Source organism: Leptomonas pyrrhocoris (genome assembly GCF_001293395.1).
Source record: "Leptomonas pyrrhocoris isolate H10 chromosome Unknown, whole genome shotgun sequence".
Lineage (NCBI taxonomy): Eukaryota > Euglenozoa > Kinetoplastea > Trypanosomatida > Trypanosomatidae > Leptomonas > Leptomonas pyrrhocoris.
Genome location: NW_015438395.1, coordinates 82,846 through 110,077, shown reverse-complemented (window position 1 = coordinate 110,077; position 27,232 = coordinate 82,846). Strand labels below are relative to the sequence as shown.

General features: G+C 59.1%; 7 protein-coding genes across 11 annotated transcripts; all 7 read left to right on the top strand.

Annotated features, from left to right (window-relative positions):
- Positions 1–455: 455 nt before the first annotated feature.
- ABB37_10050 (putative mitochondrial cytochrome c1, heme protein, mitochondrial precursor) lies at positions 456–1,337 on the top strand (the record flags this gene model as incomplete). 2 transcript variants are annotated; one of them, XM_015809780.1, is made up of 1 exon in its annotated part: positions 456–1,337. In XM_015809780.1, exon 1 carries the CDS (start codon positions 561–563, stop codon positions 1,335–1,337), a length of 777 nt encoding a protein of 258 aa, XP_015651670.1. In that variant the 5' UTR covers positions 456–560. The 2 variants fall into 2 exon arrangements, with proteins under 2 accessions (XP_015651670.1, XP_015651669.1); XM_015809779.1 differs by having other exon boundaries at positions 457–1,337.
- A 1,000-nt stretch (positions 1,338–2,337) lies between these two features.
- Positions 2,338–3,102, top strand: ABB37_10049 (putative mitochondrial hypothetical protein; the record flags this gene model as incomplete). 2 transcript variants are annotated; one of them, XM_015809778.1, is made up of 1 exon in its annotated part: positions 2,338–3,102. In XM_015809778.1, exon 1 carries the CDS (start codon positions 2,506–2,508, stop codon positions 3,100–3,102), a length of 597 nt encoding a protein of 198 aa, XP_015651668.1. In that variant the 5' UTR covers positions 2,338–2,505. The 2 variants fall into 2 exon arrangements, with proteins under 2 accessions (XP_015651668.1, XP_015651667.1); XM_015809777.1 differs by having other exon boundaries at positions 2,342–3,102.
- A 579-nt stretch (positions 3,103–3,681) lies between these two features.
- ABB37_10048 (putative Golgi/lysosome glycoprotein) lies at positions 3,682–5,763 on the top strand (the record flags this gene model as incomplete). The annotated part of the gene is made up of 1 exon (XM_015809776.1): positions 3,682–5,763. Exon 1 carries the CDS (start codon positions 3,856–3,858, stop codon positions 5,761–5,763), a length of 1,908 nt encoding a protein of 635 aa, XP_015651666.1. The 5' UTR covers positions 3,682–3,855.
- An 841-nt stretch (positions 5,764–6,604) lies between these two features.
- On the top strand, positions 6,605–10,661 carry ABB37_10047 (putative cobalamin-dependent methionine synthase; the record flags this gene model as incomplete). Its single annotated transcript, XM_015809775.1, has 1 exon — positions 6,605–10,661. Exon 1 carries the CDS (start codon positions 6,912–6,914, stop codon positions 10,659–10,661), a length of 3,750 nt encoding a protein of 1,249 aa, XP_015651665.1. The 5' UTR covers positions 6,605–6,911.
- A 1,018-nt stretch (positions 10,662–11,679) lies between these two features.
- Positions 11,680–15,450, top strand: ABB37_10046 (putative mitochondrial pitrilysin-like metalloprotease,metallo-peptidase, Clan ME, Family M16C; the record flags this gene model as incomplete). Of its 2 annotated transcripts, none has more annotated exons than XM_015809774.1 (1): positions 11,680–15,450. In XM_015809774.1, exon 1 carries the CDS (start codon positions 12,355–12,357, stop codon positions 15,448–15,450), a length of 3,096 nt encoding a protein of 1,031 aa, XP_015651664.1. In that variant the 5' UTR covers positions 11,680–12,354. The 2 variants fall into 2 exon arrangements, with proteins under 2 accessions (XP_015651664.1, XP_015651663.1); XM_015809773.1 differs by having other exon boundaries at positions 12,233–15,450.
- A 1,805-nt stretch (positions 15,451–17,255) lies between these two features.
- On the top strand, positions 17,256–18,640 carry ABB37_10045 (putative mitochondrial mitochondrial calcium uptake 1; the record flags this gene model as incomplete). Of its 2 annotated transcripts, none has more annotated exons than XM_015809772.1 (1): positions 17,256–18,640. In XM_015809772.1, exon 1 carries the CDS (start codon positions 17,447–17,449, stop codon positions 18,638–18,640), a length of 1,194 nt encoding a protein of 397 aa, XP_015651662.1. In that variant the 5' UTR covers positions 17,256–17,446. The 2 variants fall into 2 exon arrangements, with proteins under 2 accessions (XP_015651662.1, XP_015651661.1); XM_015809771.1 differs by having other exon boundaries at positions 17,259–18,640.
- Positions 18,641–19,058: 418 nt separating this feature from the next.
- On the top strand, positions 19,059–26,709 carry ABB37_10044 (hypothetical protein; the record flags this gene model as incomplete). The annotated part of the gene is made up of 1 exon (XM_015809770.1): positions 19,059–26,709. The coding sequence occupies exon 1, from the start codon at positions 19,777–19,779 to the stop codon at positions 26,707–26,709; it is 6,933 nt and encodes a 2,310-aa protein (XP_015651660.1). The 5' UTR covers positions 19,059–19,776.
- Between the last annotated feature and the right edge of the window lie 523 nt (positions 26,710–27,232).

Genomic DNA, 27,232 nt, shown 5'->3' with positions numbered 1-27,232 from the left:
CTCAGATGCTTCCTCACTGCAACGTGGAAAGCCCTCCCTCGCCTTCCGGAAACGACATCGTAGATGTACGGCAACTTCCCTAGTAAAGAGCACTGTTTCTTTTTTCTATACCGTTTATGTGGTGCTACACGAAGTGAAGTAGATAAAAGAAAACATAACTGACGCAAGTGGTTTGCGCATGTGGGCATCTTTGTGTTTTTCTTCTTTTCGCGAAACGAGCTGGCGAAGGAAAGCAGAGAGAGATCCGTCGCGTCTCTTTCTTGCCCTGCCTGACAGCTCGTTGTCTTCCGAAGGAAGGTCTTCCGCTTTTCGTTTGTCTAAGAAGCCGCAACGATTTTCTTCGTATCCCCTGTCTTCCATCGAGTCTCTTCTCTTCGCCTTTCTCTTGTTTGTACTATTATCATTATTATTGGTGGAAAATATCCTCTCTTCGACGTGTTGACCTCTGAATGAAAGTAAATCTTAGTCAGCGGTGACCACACCTGTCTAAATAAAAGAAGGAATAGTAGGTACGTAAGCATTACACTTCGAAGCACCGTACACTTGTACGTAGCGTAATCATGGCTGGAAAGAAGGCGCATCCCATCAAGCGGGACTGGTACTGGAACCACAACGACCGCTTCGAGATCTGGCACAGCCTCGACTGGCCTTCGGTGCGACGCGGCCGTCAGATCTACACGGAGGTCTTTGCACCTTGCCACTCCCTCGGTCGCATGACCTTTACCCACTTCCAAGGCTTCATGACCCGTGAGGAGATCAAGAAGCTCGCCGCCCAGTACGAGGTGATCGACAGCGAGCCGGATTCGCAGGGCAACCTTAACCGCCGCCCTGGCAAGCCGACGGACACGCTGCCCACGCCCTACCCCAACCAGCGTGCGGCTCAGTTCGCCAACAACGGCGCGGAGCCGCCGGATTTGCAGCACGCTGTCTTCGGCAAGGAGGGCGGCCCGGACTACATCTTCTCCCTCGTGACAGGCTACGGCTGGGGAAACGGGGAGCTGATGGAGATCCCTCCGTTTGCGCCGGAGGTGAAGCCGGGTCAGTTCTGGAACCCGTACTTTAAGGGCTGCGTGCTCTCCATGCCGCCCCCGCTCTCGGATGGCCTGGTGGACTACGAGGATGGCACCCCCGCCACCATCAGTCAGATGGCAAAGGACGTGGTGAACTTCCTGCGCTGGTCCGCCGAGTCAGAGTACGACGATCGCCGCGTAGCATTCTGGAAGGTGGCCACCACCGTCGGCCTGGTTAACTGCATTCTGTTCCATTACGGCCAGAAGAACACGAACTGGCGCATCTACGGCCGCACGACCTTCCGCTACTGGAAGAAGGCATGGTAAATCACTGAGTCATTGTCATCTTCGCCTAGTCAAGTGGCGGATGCAGCAACTGCAGCCGTTCTTCCTTCTCGAGAAGCTGCGTATGTGTGTGTGTGTGTATGTCGGGTAGAGGAGTCGTTTGCCATTAGTATGTTATGGCTCTTATCACTTATCTTTAAGATGGCGCCGTTTGTCTTTGCGCATAAGGTGTTCGCCCTCCCTTTACAATCCGATTTTTTTTATTAGAACGGGGACACCGCGGGTTCATTACTGGCTCGTCGGTTGCTCACCGCGCACTCTCCTTCCGTTTGCTTTTGTGGCTCTCCGTCTCATGCGGGCTGTGGAGACATCGATCGCAGCAGCTGGCGTTGTCGTGCCAGCTCTTGCGAAAGCGGGAAGGGTAGTGTGAGGGTGGCACACAAGAACGAGGCATCTCAGCCCTCTATATGTTTTACCTATGTAATGCGCTGGGGAAAACGCGTTCACTGTGGCGCGAAAGGTTTTCCATTTATATCTTTTTTTTTACAGTATACCTTTCTTACCTTTCATATCTTCTTCGTTCGTGGAAGTGTGTAGGAATTGAACCTAGTAGTAGTCAACGCAAATGTCTTAAACCCGAAGAAAAGAGTTCGCGAATGCAGGAAAGAGCGATGATGAGAGTAGGCCGGACAACGCACTGGCTGGTTGCCTTTCTTCCTCTTCCAACGTGGAGAAGCGCAACGCTGCTGCAAGTTCTGCGTGCCAGCAGAGACTCGGGCAAGTGAGAATGCAAACGTATACCAACGTCTTACAGAGTTGCAATGCTGCCTTTCTTTTTTTTTCGTCTCGCACGCCTCGGCACCGCTGATGCGCCGTGTCGGCAGCAAGAAAGTAAATCGAGTAGACATTCCGCAAACGGTGCTTTGCGCAGTCTTCCCCATAAAAAGAATCTCAGTTCTTTTTAGTTCTGCGAAATGAAGACAAAAAATCTCTCCTTTTCTCTTCCGTTTCAATACTTACGTATCTCATTTGCGTGCCGCAAGAAAGCGGCCTTTTTCTTCTCTTGAATCTGGAAGGCTCTCCGCTGAGCGTTCCTTTTCTGTTGCCGCTGTCTTGTGAACAACGCAGCGGTGAAGACGACGGCCAACGTTGGGATCGCACGACCGCGGACGTGCCGCAGTCAACAGGAAAGAAATATCCGACACTAGCGATGCTGAAAAACACGTGTACGCGGCGAGCCCTGGCCGCCACCTCTCTATTGTTGAAGCGCAGCGGCAAGCCAGGTGACCTCCCCGCCTACAAACAGGTGTACCTGCCCTACGACACCGCCCCCACCAAGATGGAGCTGGACAGGGAGCGGCGCCGCTTTATGCACGCCTACACCGGCCGCATGGAGCACCGCAAGATGGTGGAGGTAAAGGATGTTCCACAGAACATGTACACGTACGGGAAGGAGGGCATGTCGGTGCCCATCTCCATCTTTAAGGAACAGGCGGACCCTGTCATCGGACCCGAGTGGACGTACCCCGGCATTTACGAAAACAAAATAGTCGCTCAGCACTGGTACATGGAGGAGCTCTTTGATCGCGAGAAAACCTCCTCGTTTGAGTCGCCGTGGCAACGACAGGTGCTGGACAACCAGGTAAAGCGCCGTCTGAGCAAGGTGGCGTGGCGCATGTCCATGCTGAACATCAAGACGATCGACATCTTCCACAAGGAGCGTGGTGCGTCGAAGCGACCTGGCGCGCCTGGCGCTGCTGATCCCAAGACTGCGGGGGCAGCGGCAGCACCAGCAGGGAAGAAGTAATCTTGATTTCGCTGGGCGTCAGTCGTATTTCATGCAGGCGATGGTCGACGGTTTCACTTTCCATTAACCTTCCAGGTCGACGGCAAGCCTGTCAAGGTGGATGACCATTTAGCTTGTTGTTGATGTTTAGGTGGTCGCGCATGCCTGCACCTGCTGCACGCCGCGTCCAAGACTTGTCTGCGGATAATTTGTTTTTCATGAGTCTGTGCCCATGGTTGGGACTCACCTTTCTTGTTCCCTCACATGCTGTTTGTGGTGTTGCAATGCACCAAAAGAAGGATGAGCGGAGAAGCGGAGACGGCTTGTATCGCGTGTGAAAGTCCCGCCGGAGAGGGTGCCCTGTGTGGCTTTTTCCTCAAAAAAAGGAGATGGAGAAACAGGGAGAGAAGTTGTAAATACGCACAACGTACTCCGCGGCTTCACTTTGCTCTCGTGGGTGCCATCGTTGTGCCCACTCCATTGGTCCTGTTCTTGTCTGCTGCATGTCCACCGAACACCTTCTTCTTTCTTGTTGTCACTATCCGTGTCGTTTTCTGATCGTTTGCGTTGCCTTTCTGCTCTACTTGCATCTTTAACACAGTGAGGTTGGCCGCACCCAACACTACCGCATACGTGTGTATTCTTGAACTCCTCTTTCTTACTTTGCTATTGATTTGACTTTTTGTTTTACCTATCTTCTTTCTTGCTACTTCACAGTGTTGTTTACCGTGCTCTTTGTGTGTGTGTCTTTTACTCCCTCTTTCCCGTTCGACTATGACACAGGTGCCACGTGTTGTGGTCGTCGTGGCAGCGGTGCTGGCGGCTGTCCTCCTCTGCTTGCAGGGTGAGGTGGCGGCTGCGGGTGAAAACAAGAAACTCTACCCGGCCTGCGGTGGCATCGAGCACACGGCGACCGCCAATTCGCAGGAGGAGGTGACACTCTACAGCCACCCCTACTCCTACAACGGCATCGCACTGGACTGCCTTGCCTACGAGGTGACCTCCCTCAAAGGAGGGCAGAAGAACCAGAAAAAGGACTATTGTGTCATCAAGCACCAAACCGAGTACGCTTACTCCATCGTACTGCGCGCCACCTACGTCGACGACAGCGGCGATCGCGTCACGCGCGACTTCAGCATCCGCGACATGACGGGCGGGTCCTTGACGTCGGTGACAACGCGCATGCCGCAATCCAGCAAGTACTCTCTTGTGTTCAAGAACCTCGCCACCAACAAGCGATGCAACTTACAGGTCCGCGCCTTGGTGTCTCTCTCCACCGTCCCTGACGCGGACGCATCTGCGGTGGGGCCAACCGTCGTCGCTATTGAGCCGCGCACCGTGTACACGAAGGACTCGCCTCGCACCTACCTGGTGCTGGATCACGGCCACGGCGTCATGCCAAGTCGCTCCGATGTCGTGACGCTGGTGGACTACACGCTGGGCACGTGCGCCCAACCCGTCGGGGACGTGGTCACGATGGACTACTCCTCCTCCATCCCGCCTTCGGTGCACATAACAGGAGACGAGAGTGACTACAGTGCACGCGTGGCAACGCTGTACAACCCCAACACGTATCGCGTGTGCTACCGCGGCGCGGACTCGTCCAGCGCGCTCGAGATCGCCGTCATCACCGCCTTCTCTGGCAACCCCGCTTACTATGAGGTGATCAGCGGAGAGGACTCGGAGGGGCGGGTGCTGGTCGGTGAGAAGGCCACCATCAAGTTTTATGGCTACGACCTTGACTCTCGCCAGCACGGCGACGAGGCAAAGTTTGTGTGGTTCACGGACGAGTGCGACTGGGGTGCGCCAGCTGCAGGCGTCCCGTTGACGGACGACTTGGGGCCGGACGACAACTACGGACCGAACACGACGTACACGCTGTGGACGTGGACCATGAAGGAGGAGGGCGCCTTCAAAGTGTGCTACAAGCGCAAGGCCACCGGGAAATGGACAGAGGTGCCCTCGATCGACGACATTGGCCCAGGTGCGGCCGCAGACACCTCCACGCCCAGCCCGGTGCCGGACCCCACCGACCCGTCGACGAAGGAGAAGTGCCCGAAGCTGACGTACAACTCACAGGACCCGTGGAAGAAGTACAAGAGCGTCCAAGTGACCCTCGCGACCAAGGACATCCCAGACACATTCTTTCACACGCTGTCGCAGGTGCTGTGCCTGCCCGTCAACATGTTCATCGTCATGCACAGCCGAAAGACGGACGATGGCTACAAGAACGTCTTCCTCACCTTGAACTGCGACGCCGCTGGCAACGAAGGCCAGTGCGACATGACAGAGCGGCTGAACTACTTCGCGCAGCTGTCCACCACGGTATTGAATGATCACGGCATTACCGCGGTGGTGGGCAGCACCTCCGTTTTTGCCTTTGACGATGACAAGGTCGTTACTATTATTAAACGCTCCTCAAATGCGCTCATCTTCTGCGGGCTTTGTGTTCTGGCAGGCGGTGGCATGGCCGTCTTCGCCGTGAACCGCTACCAGGAGCGGCGGCACCACTTCACCCAGTTTGGTCTGGACGAAGACGACATCGATGATATGTACGACTTTGGTACCGCGCCGGGACCTGGTGCGCCTGGTACTACCGCGCAAGATCACTATAGTGTACCAGGGGCGCCACAGCAGCCGCCCGCGCGCATTCGAAACGCCGTCATCGAGATCGAAGACTAAGGAGCATCTCTTCTCTTTCTCTGATTGGGGCTTTGTGGGCCCAGCATGCTAACTTTATTCTGAAAACAACAAGTGAGTAACATTCAACGTATTATCCTCATATATATTGCCTTTTGAAAGAGGAGAGCGCTTCGATGAAAGTGGAACGAATGCCCGCTGAATGCGGAGAGACGAGCTGCCTTCATTTATTTTGTGTCCGTGTTTTGCTTGACAAAGACGATTGCGTTCACGATTTTCAGTTGCGGTGGAAGGCGTAGAATTTTTTCTATTTCTCTTCTTCACCCTTTACTTTGCCCTGTTTATTTCTGGCCTGTAACAACAGCGGACTTCAAAGAGGAAATGTGCCGCAAGTAACGTTGCGGACGCGAAGGTGAGCAGGTTGCTAGGTAAATATATGCTTCTCAAAGAGTGAAGATCTGCAACGCCCTGTCGTCTTTTAAGGCCTTCTTTCGGTTCACGTGGTGGTTGGCGCTGCACTAAGTTAAATAATATGTCATCGTGTTTTCCATCTACCTCGCAAATAATGGGAGGAGGCGTGAAAGCTCCTGATTGAAGCACGCGCTGCTTCCTGACCTCGGTGCTTGCGTGTCTGCTCACGAAACACGCACTCTTCTCATTGCGGTGCCCCTAAAGGGGTTTTTTCCAGTCCCATCTGCAGTGCGCTTACGTAGACATTATTCGCTTCGTATTCTCCCTTCAGCTCTGAAGCGTCGAGCATGTGCGTCGCAGCTACTCCTCTCCACTGCTCGATACTCCCCTTCACATCTTTTTATGTATGTGTGTGTGTGTGTGTGGACCTCCTCTCCGCTCTCTTTGCGTCGCTGTTGCGAGGATCAACGTAGAAGCGACGATCAGCTCAATCATTCATACCTACGTCTTTACCACCTGCCAGATAGGCAGCAGTCCGAGTTCAGCTGCCCTCATCAGCACTGCCGTTTGTCACCCCTCTCGGGGTTTTTCTCGTAAGAGGGATACACCCAGCCTCAGTGACGTGGCATCCGTCGCCGACACTCGTGGCCATTTTCTATTTATATACCCTTTTTTTCTAGTAAGTCTCGTCGTTGGCAGAGAGCGGCTGGATCACGCAGAAGTACATTTTTTTCTTTTCCTTAGTAGTATAATTCTATTTGCAAACTCCGTCTCAAATAATGCCAGGAGAGCGCTCCCCTGTCTTCGAGGAGCTCGAGGAGCTCTTCCAGACGCGCATCCTCGTGCTCGATGGTGGCATGGGTACGATGCTGCAGCGGTACAAGCTGACTGAGGAGGACTTCCGCGGAGAGGAGTTTAAGAACGCCACAAAGGACCTGAAAGGCAACAACGACCTCCTTTGCCTCACGCAGCCAGATAAGGTACGCGACGTTCACTACCAATACGCCATTGCAGGTGCCGACGTGATCGAGACGAACACCTTCAACGCACAGGCCGTCAGCCAGGCGGATTACGAGGTGCAGCACCTCGTCCGTCGCATCAACCTGGCGGCTGCGAAAATCTGCAGAGATGCTGCGGACCAAGCAACGCGAGAGACCGGCCGGCGCATCTTTGTGGCCGGCGGACTCGGGCCGCTGAACCGCACCGCGTCCATCTCGCCCTCCGTCGAGCGACCCGACTACCGCAACATCACCTACGACGAAATCGTTTCCGCGTACACGGAGCAGGCCTCCGCCCTGCTGGACGGTGGTGTCGATGTGCTGTTGATTGAGACCATTTTCGACTGCCTCAACGCCAAGGCAGCCCTTTTCGCACTCAACACGCTCTTCGACGACAAGGGCTACACCCGCGTGCCCATTATGGTCAGTGGCACCATCACCGACCTCTCCGGCCGCACGCTCAGCGGGCAGACGGTGGATGCCTTTTACTCGTCCATGCGGCACGGCAATATCATCTCCATCGGCCTCAACTGCGCTCTGGGCTGCCGCGAGATGCGGCCGTACATTGAGCGGATGTCTGAGATCAGCGAAGGCTACGTCACGTGTTACCCCAACGCCGGTCTGCCGAACGCGATGGGGGGCTACGACGAGACGCCAGAGGACATGGCACGCGACATCCGCGAGTTCGCCGTCAGCGGGTGGGTGAACCTCGTCGGTGGGTGCTGCGGCACCAACCCTGACCACATCCGCGCCATCGCCAAGGCCGTCGCGGGGCTGCCGCCGCGGCCGAAAGGCACGCCGAACCACACGATGGTCATTAGCGGTCTCGAGCCGCTCTACTTCACGCCGCACATCGGCTTCTGCAACATCGGGGAGCGCTGCAACATCAGCGGCTCTCTGCGCTTTAAGCGTTTGGTGAAGGAGGGCAAGTGGGAGGAGTGCCTGGCCGTTGCCCGCAAGCAGGTGGAGGAGGGCGCCATGGTACTCGACGTGAACATGGACGACGGCCTCATCGATGGCGTATCTGCGATGACGCGCTTCCTCAACATGCTCGCCTCCGACCCGGAAGTGGCGCGTGTGCCCCTCATGATTGACTCGTCGAAGTTCCACGTGATCGAGGCGGGTTTGAAGTGCACGCAGGGTACGCCCATCGTCAACTCCATCTCTCTTAAGGTGGGCGAGAAGGAGTTCCTGCGCCAGGCCCGGCTGATTCGCCGCTACGGCGCGGCGGTGGTCGTCATGGCCTTCGACGAGAACGGCCAGGCCGCGGACTGCGAGAACAAAATCCGCATCTGCAAGCGGGCCTATGACATGCTGGTAGCTGACGGCTTCCCCTGCGAGAACATCATCTTTGACCCGAACGTGCTCACCATCTGCACCGGCATGGAGGAGCACAACAACTACGCCATCGACTTTATGAACGCGGCGGAGTGGATCAAGAAGAACCTGCCAGGGGCGAAGGTGAGCGGCGGGCTGTCGAACCTCAGTTTCTCCTTTCGGGGCTTCGAGAAGATCCGCATGGCGATGCACTCTGCGTTTCTCAAGAAGACGATCTCCGATGGCACGATGGACATGGCCATTGTGAACGCCGGCGCATTGCCCGTCTACACCGACATCGAGCCGGATCTGCTGAAGCTGGTCGAGGACGCCATCTACAACCGCACCCCTGACTCCTCGGAGCGCATTTTGGAGTACGCCGAGAAGCTGAAGGCGGAGGGCGCCGCCGGGGGGACGGAGGCGAAGGCGGTGGCGAAGGTGGATGAGTGGCGCAACGCCCCAGTGGAGGAGCGGCTGTCGTACGCCCTCATCAAAGGCATCGTCGAGTTCATTGAAAGCGACGTGGAGGAGGCGCGCACCTGTGGCAAGTACGCCCGTCCGCTGTACATCATTGAAGGCCCCTTGATGGATGGCATGAGCAAAGTCGGCGAGCTTTTCGGCAGCGGCAAAATGTTTCTGCCGCAGGTGATTAAGTCAGCGCGTGTGATGAAGAAGGCGGTTGCTGTGCTGATACCCTTCATGGAGGCGGAGAAGGCGGCGCTCAGCAAGAGCAACGGCACCGAGGCAGAAGCGACGAAGCCGAAGCGGGTGCTCATGGCGACGGTGAAGGGCGATGTGCACGACATCGGCAAGAACATCGTCGGTGTGGTGCTGGGCTGCAACAGCTACGAGGTGATCGACCTCGGTGTGATGGTGCCGTGTGAGAAGATCCTGGCCGCCGCTAAGGAGCACGACGTCGACGTGATTGGCCTCTCCGGCCTCATCACGCCCTCCCTGGACGAGATGGTGCACGTGGCTAAGGAGATGAAGAAGAATGGGTTTAGCATCCCTTTAATGGTGGGTGGCGCCACGACATCGAAGCAGCACACCGCAGTAAAGATCCAGCCGCACTACGCCAAGACCGTGCACGTGCTGGACGCGAGCAAGTCTGTGGTGACGGTGTCAAACATGCTGGGCGACAACAGCGAGGACTTCTGGGATGAGGTGCACGAGACGTACAAGGAGATCGCCGAGGACTACTTGGCCAACCTCAAGGACCGCGTGTACAAGCCCCTCGCCTTTTGCCGAGACAACCCATTCAAGATCGACTTCGTCGCGAACCCCCCGGCGCCGCGCCCGAACAAGCTGGGCACCATCACGATCAACGACTACTCACTGGAGGCGATCGCCAGCCGCATCGATTGGAATCCGTTCTTCTCGGTGTGGCAGGTGCGCGGCACCTACCCGAACCGCGGCTACCCGAAGCTGTTCAACTGCCCTACAGTCGGGGCGGAGGCGAAGCGGCTCTTCGATGACGCGCAGGAGATGATGAAGGACATCATCGCCACCCGCAGCTTCCATGCCAAGGCCGTCGTGACGCTGATGCCCGTCAACAGCGTTGGCGACGACATCGAAGTGTACAAGGACGACACGCGTAGTGAGAAGATCGGCACCTTCTTTGGGCTGCGGCAGCAGGCAGAGAAGGAGCGCGGGGAGCCGTACCTGTGTCTTTCGGATTTTATCGCTCCTAAGGGCGTCGCTCCCGATTACCTCGGCAGCCTCATCGTCGGCATCTTCGGCGCTGATGAGATGAGCGACCGCTATGATAGTGACAACGACGGCTACAGATCCATCATGGTCAAGGCCCTCGCCGATCGCTTTGCCGAAGCCTTTACAGAGGAGGTGCACCGCATCATTCGCACAGACTTGTGGGGCTACGTGGAGAAGGAGACGGCGGAGACGGCGGACTTGATTCAGATGCAGTACCAAGGTATCCGCCCCGCACCGGGCTACCCGTCGCAGCCAGATCACACGGAGATGGTGACGATGTGGCGCGTCGGCGAGGTGGAGGAGCGCATCGGCGTCAAGCTGTCCGAGTCGTACGCGATGATACCCGCGGCGTCTGTCAGCGCGTTAGTCTTCGCCCACCCTCTGTCGAAGTACTTCGCGGTGGGCAAGATTCAAAAGGATCAGGTGGAGGACTATGCTGCTCGCAAAGGCTGGAACCTCGAGCGCGCAGAGCGCACGCTGAGCTCATCACTGGCCTACGATTAGGCAGCTCTTTGTGTTGTTCATGGTCTCCCGTGTTCCTCGTCAAATTTGCCGCATTTTCTGCCATTCCCCCCCCCCCCTCCCTCCCAAACGAGAGGAGTAGGGAGGGCAGCTTTTCGCGTTGTTTTCTTCTATTTGATTACTCGTAATTATCTTTACTGACGCCGGTCGTGCATGGCGGAATAAGAGAAGACCCGTGACATTGATGTTTACGACCGGCGCTGCTTTGCGCGTGAATGTTCTTCTTGTTCTTGTGGTTTCGCGTGGAGTATCACGCCCACGCTTCTTCTGCTTTCCTGGTTATTACCTCTGCGCTTTCGCACGTCGTCAGCATCGTCACGTGTGAAATGCCTCATGCGGTATGTCTCCTTCTCCGTTTTTGTTGGGTGGGTAAGCCCCACCGTGCTATTTCTTTTCTCCTTCCTCTCGTGCATCCGTGAAAGGCTTTGCTTGTGTGTGTCTGTGTGCTGTGCTGTGCTGTGCTGTGTGTGTGGGCATGCGAGGGAGGTGCGTACGTGCTTTATTATCACTCTCTTCCGTTTCTCTTTCCCAGCGTCTACACATGCGCAGCGCGTGGTTGGGGTCGGGGGTAACGCCGTCTAAAACCCAAGGCTGAGCTGCAGTGACGCTGAGCTTCTTGTAAAACATAAAGCTTTCTCTTTCTTTAAACTGATAAAAGTGGTCTTTAATTGCGGCTCTGGAAACGCCAAAGATGAATTTCCCTTCAAGACCCATAACACCCGCTCTCGCTCGCAAGAGAGGATCGGCAGGAAGACGCTTCGATCCCCCATCCTCCATCACTTTTTTCGTCTTCCCGGGTACGTGGTAGCGATCAAGCGCCTCGCCAGGTAACCCTCATGCACGCTGCTTGCAGCCGCGGAAGTGAAAACAATGCCCTCCTCCCATATAACCCCTGCAACGTCGTCTTCGCCCCTCTCCCTCCTCCTTCATTCCTTTGCCTTCTCCGATCCGAATCATACGCACACGGGAACCCACATGCGTGCCTCGCGGGGACAACAAAGCAAACAACCTGGCACTGCCCTCTTCCTTTGTGTTATTTTTCCTCTTCACTCAAGGAAGCGGACGGTGTTTTGAATTTACTTTCTCCGTTTGGCAAAGTTCTGTTGAGGTCAAAATTGATTGCCTGTTGCAACTTAACGGCTTCTCGTTTGTTTGTCTGTGTTCGGGCCGCCCTTTGCGCCATCTCCGACACCGCCGCGCCCGCCAACGAGCGCTCGTTTGCCGAAAACTAAAATAAATTGTAAAAAGCCCGAAGGGAAAACGAACAAGTGCCTTCGTACGCTGCAGCCTCTCCTTATATATCTTCTCCGTTGCTTTGTATCTCCTGTGTCAAACTGCTCCGCTGCCACACGTGTTGGCGCGGGATTCGAGGCTGACCGTTAGTGATACTCGCGCTAGCGGGAAAAGGGAAGATCACGCTGCATTCATTTCTTTTCTAATTCAATACGACAGCGGCCTCAGCGACTCGTTGGGCACACCGAACTTCAAAGCACGACTTTTATTACCCATTTGTTTTCTGAGCTCTTTCCGTGTGCTTCTGTCTTCGCTTCGCAGTCAAAAAATCTGCAAGCAACGCCGCCTGGTTTTCTTTCTGCGTAATTTGATTGAAAGTATATTCATAAATATATATACTTGTGTTGTCCTCCTCCTGTAAAGTGAAAGGCGAGAAGAATCGATGCTGCGCTCTGCGATTCGGTTGTTGGCGCCGCGTAGCTGCAGGCGCGAGGATTTAATCTTCACGGACATGTGCGGCTTCACCCCGCTGAAGAAGCGCCGCATCGATGACCTGCACCTCGTGGCCTACGAGTTCGAGCATGTGGCCACCGGCGCACTGTACTACCACATTGATGTTGATGACAGTAACAACACCTTTTGCATTGGCTTCCGCACGCCGGCGCTGAACAACAAGGGCACCTCGCACGTCTTGGAACACACAACACTGTGCGGCAGCCACAAGTACCCCGTGCGCGACCCCTTCTTCATGATGATGAAGCGGTCGCTGAGCTCCTTTATGAATGCGATGACCGGCTCCGACTACACCCTCTACCCCTTCTCGACGACAAACGAGAAGGACTTCGAAAACCTGCTCGACGTCTACCTCGACGCCGTCTTCCACCCGCTGCTGCGTGAGGAAGACTTCAAACAAGAGGGGCATCGAGTAGAGCTGGAGGACAAATCGGAAGACCAGGCGGGGAAGGAGGGCGAGAAGGACAAGCGCACGCGCCGCCTCGTGCACAACGGTGTGGTGTTCAACGAAATGCGCGGTGTCGTGTCGGACCCGAACCACTGCTTTGTGCGGTCGCTGATGAGCACCATGCTGCCCCACACCCACTACACCTACATCTCCGGCGGCTACCCGCCATGCATCCTGAGACTCAGCTACGTGGAGCTGCTCTTCTACCAGAAGCGTCACTACCACCCGACCAACAGCATTACCTTCACCTATGGCAACCAGCACCCACAGCGGCACATGGAAGCGCTCAGCTCCTACTTTAAGAGTTTTACCCGAGCGGAGCGGGTAGCGGTGCCGACGTTGACGCGGGAGAACCGTTTCACGGAACCGCAGCTGGTGCAGCTGGAGGGACCGCTGGACGCCATGGGCAACCCGCAGCACCAGAAGCGCGTCGCCGTCTCCTACGGCGTCCCGGAGGAGAACAACAAGCTGGAGGACATCGTCGCCCTCAGCGTGCTGGACAGCCTCCTCTCGAGCGGCCCGAGCTCCCCCATGTTCAAGAACCTCATCGAGTCGCAGATCGGCAGCAAGTACGCGCCAATGAAGGGCTACGCCTTCTACCTCTCCTCACCGGTCATCACGTACGGCGTGGCGGGCGTGGATGAAGAGCGGGCCGACGCGGAAGGCGAGGTGCTGCGCGCGGTGGAGTCGGCGCTGCGCACCGTGCAGACGGACGGCTTCGATGCGCGTCGGGTGCGGTCGGTCATCTTCCAGGAGGAGCTGCAGCACCGCCACCGCTCCGCGGACTACGGCCTCAACACCTGCACCGGTCTCTGTGCGATGGGGCTGTGCCGCGCGCAGAACAACCCCCTCGACTTCATCAACTGGCTGCCCCACCTGCAGCAGCTGGCGAAGGACAACGCGGCCTCGCTGCTGCCTCGCATCGAGTCGCACATGCTGGGCAACCCGCACCGTGCCGTGGTGTCCGTGTCGGCCAAGAAGGATTACCTGAACAACCTGCAGGAGCAACTGAAGGAGATGGATGAGGAGGTGAACGCCGCCGCCACGGAGGATGACAAGGACCGCATTGAGGAGGAAACGAAGGGGTGGCTGAGTCGCCTGCGTGCGCCACAGCCGCAGGACGTGCTGCCGACGCTGCGCATCTGCGACATTCCCACGGAGTCGTTTGCGGAGCCGGTGCCGCGGCGCACCCACCTCTCCACGAACAACAACGGCGAGGTTTACACCATCGCCTACCCAACCAACGGCCTCGTGTACGTGCACGGTCTCATCCCTTTCCATGCCTCCCTGACGGACGCGGTGGCGCACAGCGACCTGTCGAAGGGGCCACAGAGCTTGATGTTTGTGCAGTCGCTGCTTGGACAAACCGGCGCAGGGGCGCTGTCTTACAAGGACCACTCCATCGCGGCGGAGCTCGCCTGCAGCGGCTTCGGCTTCATACCGCTGCTGAACGAGTCCTACCTGCACCGCGGCACCACCATCACCGGCACCGCTTACGGCTTCTACACAACCAAGGAGAAGCTGAGGGAGGCATTGGAGCTGTTCAGCACCACGCTGCTCGAGCCGCGCGTCAGCGCAGACGACGCCGACGTCTACACCCGGGCCCTCTCGAGCATGAAGATGGCGTGCTCGTCGGCCATTCAGTCGCTGCAGAGCGAAGGCAACCGCTACGCCGTGACGCGTGCCGTCGCGGAGCTGACGCGGCGGGGCCAACTGCGTGAGCACTGGTACGGCCTCTCGCAGTCCACGCACGCCTCGGATGTGCTGGAGAAGCTGCAAGGCAGCACCGAGGAGTGCCAGACGGTCGTTCGCGCTCTCCTGCAGGACTACGCGGTGTTCACGCGGGAGATGGCAGCGGACATGTCGCGCAGCGTGATGTGGGCCACGTGTGAGGAGGGCCACCAAGCGGAGGTGCAGCTGCTGCTGAAGGACTTCTTGAGCATGTTCCCGAGCCGCGCTTCCAAGGCGAAGACGCACCTGTTCCTGCCCACGCGTGAGGTGACGCCGGGCGTGCAGCGGATCGACAGGAAGCTGCCGATTGACACGTCTTTCGTCGGTCTCGCCATCCCCAACAACCTCTCATGGGAGCACCCCGACCAGGCGAAGGTGCGGGTGGCGGTCCTGCTGCTGTGCAACGAGTACTTGCACCGCCGGGTGCGAGAGGAGGGCGGCGCCTACGGCTCCAACTGCGCCGCCACGCTGCACGGCGAGGTTGGCGGCATCTCCATGTCAAGCTACCGCGACCCCAACCCCGAGCTGACGGCGAAGGCCTTCCTCGAGGCGGGCGACTGGCTGTGCGGTAAGGACGTCACGGCCGCGCGCGTCGACGAGGCGAAGCTGCGGTTATTTGCGTCGATTGACTCTCCGTACGCTGCGGACTCCTACGGTGAGGCCTACTTCTATCACGACGTGCGGCAGCCCACGAAGCAGCTCATGCGCGATTCGCTGCTGTCGGTGACGCCGCAAGATGTGATGGACGTCGCTCACTACTTCAAGCCGGAGGGCAAGCCCACCATTGTGAGCGTCCTGCAGCCCATGGGCGGCTCGAAGGCGGAGGCAACGGCGGCACAAATCTGACCGCGACACCCATCTCCGAAGGTAAAGAGGAGACATACCTGCGGCCAACATATTAACCAAAAAAAAACTTCACGTAGCAACGAGCTGCTTTCCTTTCCTTCTCCATCTGTTCTCTCTTAATGCGTGTGCGCGTGCCGATGGGCACTAAATGTTTTCCTTTGTTTGGGAGGGTGGTGCTCTTGTCCATACTGCTGCTGATGTACACCCACAAGGGCAGGCCTTCATCGTTATACTTCCTTTCTGGGGGATCCTTTCGTAGAGGAGCAGTAGTCGCCTGTTTGACGGTAATTAATACTACACCGACTTATACATATATAAATAACGAGCACACACAGGAGCGAAAGCATGGTTGGAATTGATGCCGTACGAAGCGTGCTTCTTGAGGCCATTTGGTAGCCGCGCTATCAACACAAATCGTGCCACGTTGTATGGATTATTCCACTTCGTGGACCCTTTATTCATGCGTTGCGGCATCCCGCACGCGAATCGAAACTGCAGAGTCTATTTTGGTGTTGATGTATTGCTGTGGAGTCCTCTGCCGCTCGAGCACACGCCGCCGAGAAGTCGCCTCTGTCCTCCCCCCTTCCCTTTCTTTACTGCTACAGAATCCTACTGCTCTCTTTTGTACCTGCGCTCGAATAGCTTTCCACACTAGATTGGTCCACAGCCAGTTTCTTGACCGGCAAACCCTGTCAAGGCGAACAGCGAAGGGTGACATCGCGATTGGGCGCGTCTTTGCTGCAGTCACTTCGAACACGCCGTCGCTGCGACTCGAGACGGTGGGTGGCCACGTACGAGTACTTCTTGAAAACGAGAGGACCATTCAGAAACTCGCCCCTTTCTGTTGTTCCTCCTACCCTTTTGTTGTTGTTGTTGTTGTTTTCAGAAACTGCGAGCACACGAGTGTTGCGTGCAACATTCTCTGCCGTCCGCCACTTGCCAAGCCTGACGAGGAGGCCGTTCCGTGATACAGCATGGATCTCCACTCGAGCCGCCGTGGCGGACGACCCTCAGCGTGAGCCCTTCGGCCAACCCGAAACGCGGCGCCGCGACGGCACGAACGGCGGAGGGACAGGTCCCAGTGTGTCACCAGATGCGTCGCTGCAGCTGACCGCCAAAGGCAACGAAGACGGTGGCTCTTTCCTCGGCCGCTGGTGGTGAAGACGCATCGCGACGTGCAGGAGGAAGGCATCACCGTCCCACGAGCACCTCGACGTATGTGTGTAGGTGAGTTCGCGCAACTGCGTACGTGTGCGTATGCGCTTCTTTTTCTTTCAGTTTGATACTATTACGATTACTGCTATTTACGTTGAAGTGCCAACGGTCGCTTTTGTTTGCTTGTTCTTTTGCTCTGCTTGCTGTACGAAAGCAACGGGCTTCGGCCGAGGTGGCCTGTGCGCTGTGAAGGAAAAAAGGAAAATGGAAAGGCGCGGAGAGAAGCTTTTCTTTGCTGCCGACACGCATTACGGAATCACGAGGAAATTAGAAGTATTTTTCTCCCTGGATGACAGGTCCTTCCATCTCACCACGAGCGACGTCGACACTGTGCAGTTTGCTGTGTTGATCGCCTCGTATTCGGCTGAGTGGCGCTCGTGGCCCCAGTGGTGGTGGCGACATGACGATCCACAAAAATCTGCATCGTTCTCACTGAAGAGACGCGTGTATCGTGTGTGTAGAACGTTTCTTTGTCTCCCTCCCAACCTTTTCTCTTTTGCGCGCTCGTTTGTGGGACGAAATGGTCCTCTATTCGACATTCTCATCACACACACATGCACACGCACCTCCCCCCGCACACGTGACGCGTAGCAGGAGAACTGGAAATCAAGAAGGTACTTTCACCTTTGCTGGCACCCAAGTAGACGAGGAGGTGAACAAAACGGGAAAAAGAATGCGTCGTGGTGTGTGCGCTGTCGTGGCGCAGCACGTGAAGAACCCGCCCGCTTTTCTGCGAGCGCCGCAATGGCAGCTCCAGCGATGCAGCACGAGCCCCGCGGTCATGGTGACGGCCACCACGGCGGGCAGCTCTACCTCCTCTCTGACACTCCTTCAGAAGACACCAACGTGGCGCTGTCTTCCTTGTGAAGCTCGACGCAGAGGGTGGGTGACCTTCTACGGTTGGTGTGTCGGTGTTCTTCTCTGCGTGGTAGCCGGCGCGGGCGTGGCCTTCTGCCGCCCCTACGACACGCCGCCTTACTTAATTCCGTATTACCTTCGCGATGTGCGCTCGCGGTTTCAGCACTACGCCTCGGTGCGAAAGCGCAAAGGAGGCCCGGTGTACATGACCGTCGAGGACTTCGTGCTGGCCCTGCTGGCCTCGCCGGAGAAGGAGCTGCCCGCCTCAACGATTGTGGCGGATCTGCAGCGTCTGTTTGGGTCGATGGACGCCAACGGCGACGGCTACATCAGCTTCCCTGAATTTCGCTTCTTGATGAGTTTGCTGACGAGCGACCCGCGGGAGGTCGCCACGCTTTTTCGCATCGCTGACGTCGACGGGTGCGGCGCGTTGGCGCTGGAAGACTTCGCCAATGTGCTGCGCGGGGCGACGAAGGACGAGGCGGTTGTGCGGTCGCTGCTGAAGCCCTCCACTCGGCGCAACGGTGTCGTGCGCACGCTGTTCGGTGATGCCGCGCACCCGCGCAACTGCTCCTTTGACGAGTTGGCCGCCGTCATCCACAGCATCCGCACCGAAGTGTGGAAGGCGGAGTTCCGCCAGTACGACATCGAGCAGAACAACTCGATCACGGCGGAAGAGTTTGCGGAGCTGATTGCGAAGCAGGTGCTAGGGTCTCACCTGCCGTATTACTTGGTGAGCAACATCCGCAAGATGCGTGGCACCGGCGACGTTGTGACGCTGGACATGTGGTTAGGTCTCAATGAAGTGATGTTGCACGCTGACGAACTGTCTACCAACGTGGAGATGCTCTCGAGCAGCGGGATGGCGATCACCAAATCCGATTTCCGCCGCCTGATGCGCATTGCGGATATGCCGGCTCTCCCTAAGGAAACCGTCGACCTCGTCTTTGCCGTCTTCGACAAGAATAACGACGGCACGATGGAGATCGATGAATTTTTGTTTATTATGCGGAAGAAGGTGAGTTACCACTACAGCGTTCCACCGCGCGATCGCAAGACGCTGCCGCGGCGCCTTATCGAGTGCGCCGGTGCTGCGCTGGTTGATTTCCAGAAGTAAAAAGTGCGAGGGAAGATGGAAGAGTCGAACGGCTCCTCTTGTTTCGTTTTGCGGCTCATCCTTTCTCTGGGGAGGGTGCGTGTGTGTGTCTGTGCCTGGTTGACTACCGAAGACAAATCTACTATAATAGTGATGATACGGAGACAGAGGTGATGGGCTGAGGTTACTTCATTCTCGGCGCACACGGCATTGTCTCTCTTTCTCACCAATGCGCTTTCACCGTGCGTCTTCAGACGCGAAGGAACCCCGATGCAGAGGAGCGCTGCATACGCGGCTGTCACAGGTCGTTACTACCCCCGCTCGTTTGACGGGCGTGTGTGGCGCCATACATGCAGGGAGGAGCTCCGTAACGTATGCTTTGTTTCTTCTCTCCTGTACTCTTCCTTCTCCTCATCCTTTGCTGCCTTCCTTCTCTTCAGCAAACGCGTCAACAGCGCTTTTGTTGTTGCTGAGGTAACTGCGGAAGTAGAAGCCTGCCCGTTCCCGTGTTCATCGCTCTCCACGTCCTTCTTTGTATTTGTACTACGCATCGTTGGTTGGCGTTCACGTGTGAAGGTGTCCGCCCGCAGCCCTTGCCTCTTCTGTTTTTTATATTTGTCTGTTTTTATCATTGTTTTGCCGTGTGTGTGTGCGCCTAGTAGTACGGTTTGCCGTGACTTCCCGCTCCCTAAGTCTAAAGAGGAGCACTGCGCTACTTCACCTTCGTATCTTGGTTTGTTGCTGTGCGTGTGGCGAAGTTCTTTTCCATCCCATTTCTTTTTTACTTGGCGAACAGTTGGCTGACTCCGCCGTATTGCTTCGTTGGCGACCGGCTTGCCTCTTTGTGTTTCCTCCATCGGCCCCTTGCGACACGGCAGCCCTTTACAGGAAACAGGAGAAGGGACGAGTTCGTGTTGTCGGGGTTTGCGAGATAGTCCGGGGTGTGTGCGTTTCTTGCTATCGTGATTTCGCAGCGCCAAAGGCTGCGTCTGTACGTTGAGCTCTACGAGTTCGTGACGGCGCTTCCACGTAGCGCTTTTTACTGTTGTTGCCGGTGGTGTTCCGCTACAACAAGGAACAAGCATTCAACTTCTTCCTCTTTCCTCTTCGATCAGCACCGTTACCGGCTCTCCTCCTTCCTCCTTGGTGGCACGCAGATGGCGCATCACCTGACCAACGCAGAGGTGGAGAACAAGGTCGCCTTCCTCGTGCAACTCCATGCGCTGCTCACACAGGTCAGCTCCGTCGTCAGCAGCAACGCACTCGGCAGCGCGCAAAAGGCAAAACTAAGTGACATCCGAGCTGCGACGGAGACGTGGCTGAAGGACGTGGGAAGTGTTGGTGCCCCTCGCCCGTCCATTGCGCCCAGCAACCCACCCCCGCAATCCCCCGTCACGGACGCACCACCACTGCCAACCGCTGCCACCTCGACCCCCGCTGAGTCCTCTTCGCCGGCAGCAACGGCAGCGGCCGCGGAGGGAGAGGAGGGCACCGGCAGCACCCTGAATGCGAATACCACCACAACAGCAAGTGCGAAGCCGTCTCCTGACCCCGCGGCACCGGCGAAGGAAAGTGCTGCCGCCGTGAGGCCTGGCGGCTCCTCGTCCTTTACAGCGGACATGGCCAGCACACGCTCCGTGACGGCTGGCCGCAACATTGTTGACCTGGTCAGCTACCTGCGACTGCTCTTCAACAACGACATACCGGAGCGAGCGCGGCTGCAGTCTTTTGGAAAGAACCTCGTGCGCCTTCTCATGGTTCGGTGCTGCTCCACCATCATGGCGTCGCTACAGCACGTAGTGTACCAGACCTACGCGACACCGCCAGCGGAGCCGGCGACAGCGACAACTCCATCTGCGGTAGAGACGGACACGGAAGGCCGCGTAGAAGCATCGGAAGTGGGGTCGCCGGAGAAGAACCCGTCCTCCGCCTCAGCGCCTGAAGCACCGGCACAGAGCCAGGTACAAGTGCCAACGAAAGACAAGATCAGCCTTTTTGTCGAGCTCGCACAAGAGATTAACGTGGCAACGAAGGCGTTAGTCGACTGCGTGCAACTCATGACGAGCGACGCCGTGCCGTCCGACGCGGCAAGCGCCCGCTTCCCGGTGCAGTTGTGCGTCGATGTTGTGAAGCAGACACGACGCGCTCTCTTGTACTTCCAGTCGCGCCTCGAGAAGGAGGAGCTCTACCTGCTCCGCAATCACATTCTTTCTGAAAGGACGGTGGCTGGTACCGCGGAGGCGGCGTCGCCGCTCGAGGACGTCGATGCCGCGCAGGAGGTGCTGCAGCAGGAGCCGGCAGAGGACGTCGCCGCGCACGTGCGCAGCCGAGCGGGGGGTTTAGAAGTGATGTGGGGCCCCTCGCTCACGCACAGCATCTGCCACATCGGCGACGTCATTGAGCCGGCAGTGCGTTTTCTCGTCTCCGTCGCCGGCGTGCGGGCCGAAGGAGCGCCAGCGGCGATGGTCGGCTTGAAGAAAGACGCCGCCCACGACCTCTTCTCCCTGTGCGGCGTGGCCTCGCCGTCCGCTACACCGCTGCCGGGTAACGGGTCCCTTCGCTCCTCTGCAACCGGTGGCGGTCCTGCGGCGTCGGGCGGACTCACGCGGCCGTTGTCCAGCGGTGAGCTTCACTCCGGTGCAAACGCCAACGGTGCTGGCGGAAATGGCGCGGTGGCCTCGCCAGTGAGTGGGAGCAGCGTGATGCCGCCCGCCTGGCGTGCAGCGGCGGGGGAAGTGCTCGCCAGTTTAGGCAGCAGCTACACGGCGGACTACCTCGCCGCGGTCGCCCGGTGCTGCGGCGAGAACAACGAGGGCGAGCTGCTGTCCACCCGGTTGCTGGCGGATATGCTGAGCTACGTGACGACGCACGACGTGCCGCTGCTGCGGTGTGTGCTGCGCCTCCCTCGCTGGAGCCGCCCGCTGTACGAAGGCATTCTAAACTGTGCGGTGTCGATCCAACCGGCTGTGCTGGCGGCGGGGCTGGATGCGCTGCGGCTGCTGACGGTGAACTGCGCAACGGAGCTGGGGCAGGAGGTCGGCTATTTGTACTGCAACGTGGTGCTGCGCCTGCTGGAGTCATCGAACAGCCCCCACTACGTGAAGCGCACCATCGTCCTGCACCTTCTCACTACCCTCATGAGCCACTCGAGCATCGTCCCGGCCGGCGCGGCGGCGGAGGGCACACGAACAATTCCGCTGATCCTGCACCTCTACCGGCTGTACGACTTGAACGTGCACGCGCATCAGCTCAACTTCGTCCAGCAGTTCACCAGCGCCCTTTCTCGCATTGTGCGAGCGGCGCCGAAGGAGGACTTTGCGCAGGACGCCGTGGTGCAGGAACAGCTGCAACGGCAGCAGGAAGCGGCGGCGGCAGAGTCGAAGAAGCACAAGGAGGCGGTGCGGAATTCTACAAGTGCGACTACGAGCGGCAACACGGCCACCACCGTCGCGGCTGCCTCGGGCAACGCAGCGGATGGCTCCTCCCTCGACGCCACTGCACCGGCGGCGAGTCTGGCCTCGCTGTCGCTGCCCGCCATGGCGCTGCACGGCCTCGTGCGCATCGTCGAGGTCCTCACGACGCAGGCGCCGCCGGAGGAGGAGACCGGCAGGGACGTGCTGGCTGCGCTGCCGACGGTGCAGAACCGTGAGCGGAAGCTAAAGGAGCAGCAGCAGGTGGACCTCTTCAACGCATCGCCCAAGAAGGCGGTGTACAAGATGTTCCACGTCACCGCAGAGGAAAACGCAATTCCAGAGGAGCACAGCGCCTTTTCCGCTCAGTGGGACCACGCGCACATCCCCCCAGTGCCGTCGGCCGAGACGGCGAAGAAGGTGGAGGACGTCGTGGACTTCTTGTCCGGCATCAGCTCCCTCGATCCGGCGGCGGTGGCGGAGTTTTTGACAACGCCAGCCGTCTTTCCGCTGCACGTGTGCACGGCGTACCTCCGTCGCCTCCCCCTGTCCGGTCGCAGCGTGTTGGAGGCCATCAGCGAACTCCTGATGCGGGTTCAACTGCCGAAGGAGGGTCAGCGCATTGAGCGGCTTCTCGAGTACTTCTCGGCCGCCTACTTCGACGTCAACGATGTACCGGGCATCGACCGACAAGTTTTCCCCTTTAAGAACGACACCGCTGTTTTTATCGTTGTGGTCGCCACGGTGATGCTCAACACGAACATCCACAACCCGTCTGTCGGCATGCGGCTGGATTTGAAATCGTTTCGTGGCCAGCTGCGCCGCTGCAACGACGACGAAAGCTTCGCCGACGCCTTCGTCGATGACATATTCTACTGCATCAGCACGCACCCGCTCGAGAGCATCAAGTCGGTCACGATCGACACGAGTGCAAGCGCCGACAGCGCCAGCAGAGGCGCCTTCGACGTGTTCTTCGTGTCGCAGGAGGAGAAGCGGCAGCTCGCCTTCGGGGTGGAGCGGCAGCGAATGGTGAGTGAGACACAGCAGCTGCTGCAGCTTCGCACCCGACAGGATCCGCGGCCATCGCTGCCCCCTGCGTGGTGGTACGCGGCAGCGAAGGATCTTTTCCTGAGTACCTGGTCCGCCGTGTGTGCCGTCTTTGGGCCGGCCATGTATGAAGGCCCCTCTGCCCCGCTGCCGGTGCTGCTGCAGTGCGTGCGGGGGCTGCAGTCGCTGCTGTGCACGGCGGCCGCCTTCGACCTTCAGACGGAGTGCACCGTCACGCTCCTGACGCTGCTGCGCATGGCGGAGTCCACGCCTGTGCGGGCGCACTGCCGTCGCGCCGTGCTGGTCGTGGCGGCCACGCCGTACGCCGTGCATTTCCCGGTGCGTTGCTGGGTGGCTGTGTGTCAGCTGATGCTGGAGCTGCGGCTGAGTTCCACATCGGAGGCGCCGCCCTTGGTTGAGGACGTCTTTACCCGCATGGAGAGCCTCACACGGCTGAGTGTGGAGGCCGACGAGACACGCACCGCTGGAGAGGGAGCGGAGACCGAACAAGAGAGCACCGCTGCGGTGCACAAGCCGACAGAAGCCATTCACCGGGTGCTGGAGGGCGTCATGACCACCATTCGCGGGTACGCCGTGGGCGACGTCGAAAATATGTCGGCGGCCCTCGTGCTGCTGCGTCGCGCGCTGGAGTTTTCGCGCATCATCCACGGCAGGCGTGCCGCCGACGTCGTGTACTACGTGAACATACGCGACTTTACAGCTGTGGTGGTGCCGGCGTACGTGGAGCTTGTGAAGAAGCACGGTCTGAGTGATGAGGGACTGCAGGTGCTGTTTGAGTGTTTGGTGGAGATTCTGTGTACGATGTGGCTGGCCTCCTCGACCCGTCGTGTTGTGGTACCGGCCAGCGTCATGAGCAGCAGCGGTCATCGCAGTGGCGAAGGAGACGGCGCGAGGGTGGCGGAGGACGACTTGAAGCAGCCTCCTGTGACGATCACCGTGGACACCGCCCCCGCCGGCTTTGTGCGCTGCTTCCGCTGTCTGCGGAGTATTTACGATATAACGCTGGCATCCGCCGCGACGGACGGCTCCGCCACGCTGCTGCAGATGCACACGTTGCAGGCCGTCAAGGAGGTGCTCTCTCGCACGGCGCACGCAGCAGAAGTGACGGCGGAGGCGCAGCACCTCTCCCTTTACACAATGGTGGCATCATGGCAGCAGGCGCTCTACCCGCTCGCGATGGCGCTGTGCGATCGCCGCACCACAACCACTGAGGCCGGCAGTCTCGCCCTGCTGGTGCTGCGCAAGCTAGTCGCGCTCAGCGGCGGCACCGGCGGCACCTTCTCGGACCGCCTGCCGCCGCAGGTTCGAGGGGCGCTGCTGTGGCTTCTGGCTCAGCTATCCTACATGGGCGGCATGTGCGGAGACGTGGACGGTGCGCAGGTCTGCGTGGCGCTGCTCAGCAGCATCTGCACGACCACGTTGGCCATGTCCCTCTCTGCTTCCTCACCGATGGCGTGGTACGCGGCAGGGCCGCCCTCGCCTCCTTCCGCTGCCTCAGGCGCAGACCTCGAGACCCTTGCACGAGCCCTGGCAGAGCGCGACTCGCTGACGCAGCGGGTGGTGTCCTCTGTCGAGGAAAGCCCCGAGTACGTGGTGCAGCAGACGCTGGTGCGCCTTGGGCTGCTGCTGCGGTGCGAGCGGGAGCAGACGCGTGCGGAGGTGGTGCATCAGCTGCGAACGCTCTCGCTCCAGATGCGGCCGGCCCAGGTGCAGACCTTCGCGACCGACCTGATCGAGGTGGTGCTGGAGGGTGCCATCGGCCACGCCGCCCACCACCACAAGACGCCCATCACGCACACCAGCCTCATTCCCTTCTTCTTCTACCAGATGCCGGTGCCAGCCGCGATGCGTCGCTGCTCGCGTGCCGCCTTTCGCAGTACCCTCCCCGCCGCGCTGGGCTTCCTGGCGGGTGAACTCCTCTCCGGCCTGAGCGGCGAGTTCCAGGCGGTCACCGCCGAACGGGTCATGCAGCGCTGCCTCATGCCCATCCTTCTCAGCCCCAACAGTCCCTATCAGAGCCGCTTTCTCGCTATTCGATCGTTGTCGCAGTGCATTGCGGTGTGCCTCCCGCAGAACGGCGAGGTGACGCGGCCACAGCTGGCGCAGTGCGTGTTGGACTGCGTCTCACTCAGCCTCTACGCCGTGCAGGTGCCGCTGCCCGCTATTGTGCCGCCGACCGCAGTATTTGTCGGTCGCCGCTGGCTGGACGCGCCGCCGGCGGTGGCAGCCGAGGCGTGGTCTGCCTACGGCGCTGCGGCCACCCAGACGATTCGCGTGATGGACACGGCGGAGCCGGAGTGGGTCGTGCGCGGTCCGCCGGCGGCCGCAGACGCCACGCCAGGCGTCACGCCCGCAACAGAAGGGGGAGAAGAGAAGAGCGCCGGGCCGCCACCGAGCCGCGGCAGCGGCGGCTCGACCACCCTTCTTGCAGATGAGCCCCTTATCGAGTACGTGAATCTGCTGGCGCAGGTGCTGGCCGGCGTCCCGAAGGAGGTGCACAGCGTCGTGGTGAGTGCCATGGCGCGGCCCGCAGGTGACGAGCAGAGAAGTGAGCCATCGGTGTCAACGGCTGCCACTGCCGCGGAGTGGGCGCTCCCACGCACGTCGGTACTGGTGTTGCTGCAGTTAACTTTGCGAGCTGCTGGCACCCTCTTCTCCATTCTCTGGCGCATCAACTACCCCTACGAGGTCGAGCAGTACGCCTCGCAGTTTGTCGAGCTCGGCCGCGAGGCACCCGCGCTGATCCGCAACGGCGGTCTGCTGCCTCACGCCGCCATTCGCAGCGTCCTGCAGTGCTACTGTGAGCTGGCGATGTTGTCCGTCGAGTACCCTACGAAGGAGGTGCTAGCCTCCACGACGGACATCATCGAGGGCATTCGGCAGGTGCAGGCCGCCGCCCAGCCCTCCCCTTCGAGCACCTGGTCGTCTGCCGCTGGTGCGTACGGCAGTGGCGCCACCGTGCCGGCGGGTACGTCGTCTCTTGCGGCCGACCCGGCGTCGCTGCAGCGGCTCTCGCCGCAGGAGCAGCAGCACGTCCGCACGTGCAACTCTGGCATGTACCAGCAGCTGGCCGCCGTGCTGGGTTACCTCGTGAAGCTGCTGACGGGGCAATCAAATGCGGTAGCGCCCGCAGGGGCAGCGGCGTCGCTCACCGCCGCTACGGTGGGGTGGGCCCATCGCAAGGCGGCCTTCGAGGCCATGGCGATGCACCCAAGGTTCTTCTCCTCCCTCGTGTCGCTGCTGACGCCTACGGCCGGCACGCTCATCGTGTCGGTGCGTGACTACTTCGCGTGGTACATCGCACACGCCGAGGTGCTGCCAACTTCACCGGCCACGCCGACAGAGGAAGCGGCCCCTGCAGCGATACCAAAGAAGGGTGCGCCTGACATCGTGACCCAGCACCTCCAGGCGTCGCCAGAAGAGTTGCCGCAGGAAGCATCCGTGAACGGCGCCCTTCGCAGCGGCATCCACATCAATGGCTACACCTCTGGAGAGCACACAAACGCAGACGGCGCTTCGGCGTCGGCAGCGCTGAAGGAGGTGGCAGCGGCGGCAGATGCAGATGTCGAGGTGGAGGCAGACTACGTGGACGGTGAGGACTCATTGTTGTAGTGGCGCGCAACGTGGAGACGCCGCATGCGCTGCCTGGCGAGGAGCGCAGGTCGTGGATTGCCGCCGTGGCAGCTCCGGGTGTGGTGTGCGGGACAACGTGCCGCCGCCGCTGTTGTTGTTTAAGAAGGTTGGACATACGAGCAACGCGTCATCGCCTCGGCGCGTGCTGCGCTCTCTCCAACGCTGTGCGAGGCGTCTGTTGCTTCGTTGTGGTTGATATCGTCGTTGGTTGCCGCCGTGTGCATATTTGCACTGTTGTTCGTGTTTGCGCTTCGTTTGGTTCGTTACACGTGGTGTTTTCTACGTGCTAAACATCCTTTCTTTTCTTCCCTTTCCTTTGGGTGCTGATCAGATTCTGGTTTGCACGTCTTGCCGCTCCGTTTGCGGCCGCTGATGTGTCGTGCAGGAGCACTTCCACTACGTGTTGAGTCGGCTGTGTGGGCGGAGGCGGAACCAGAAGAGCGAGCGGGTCGTCTCGGACCGCTGCGACTCTCTCCTTCTGCTGTCGCTTTCCTCTCAAGCG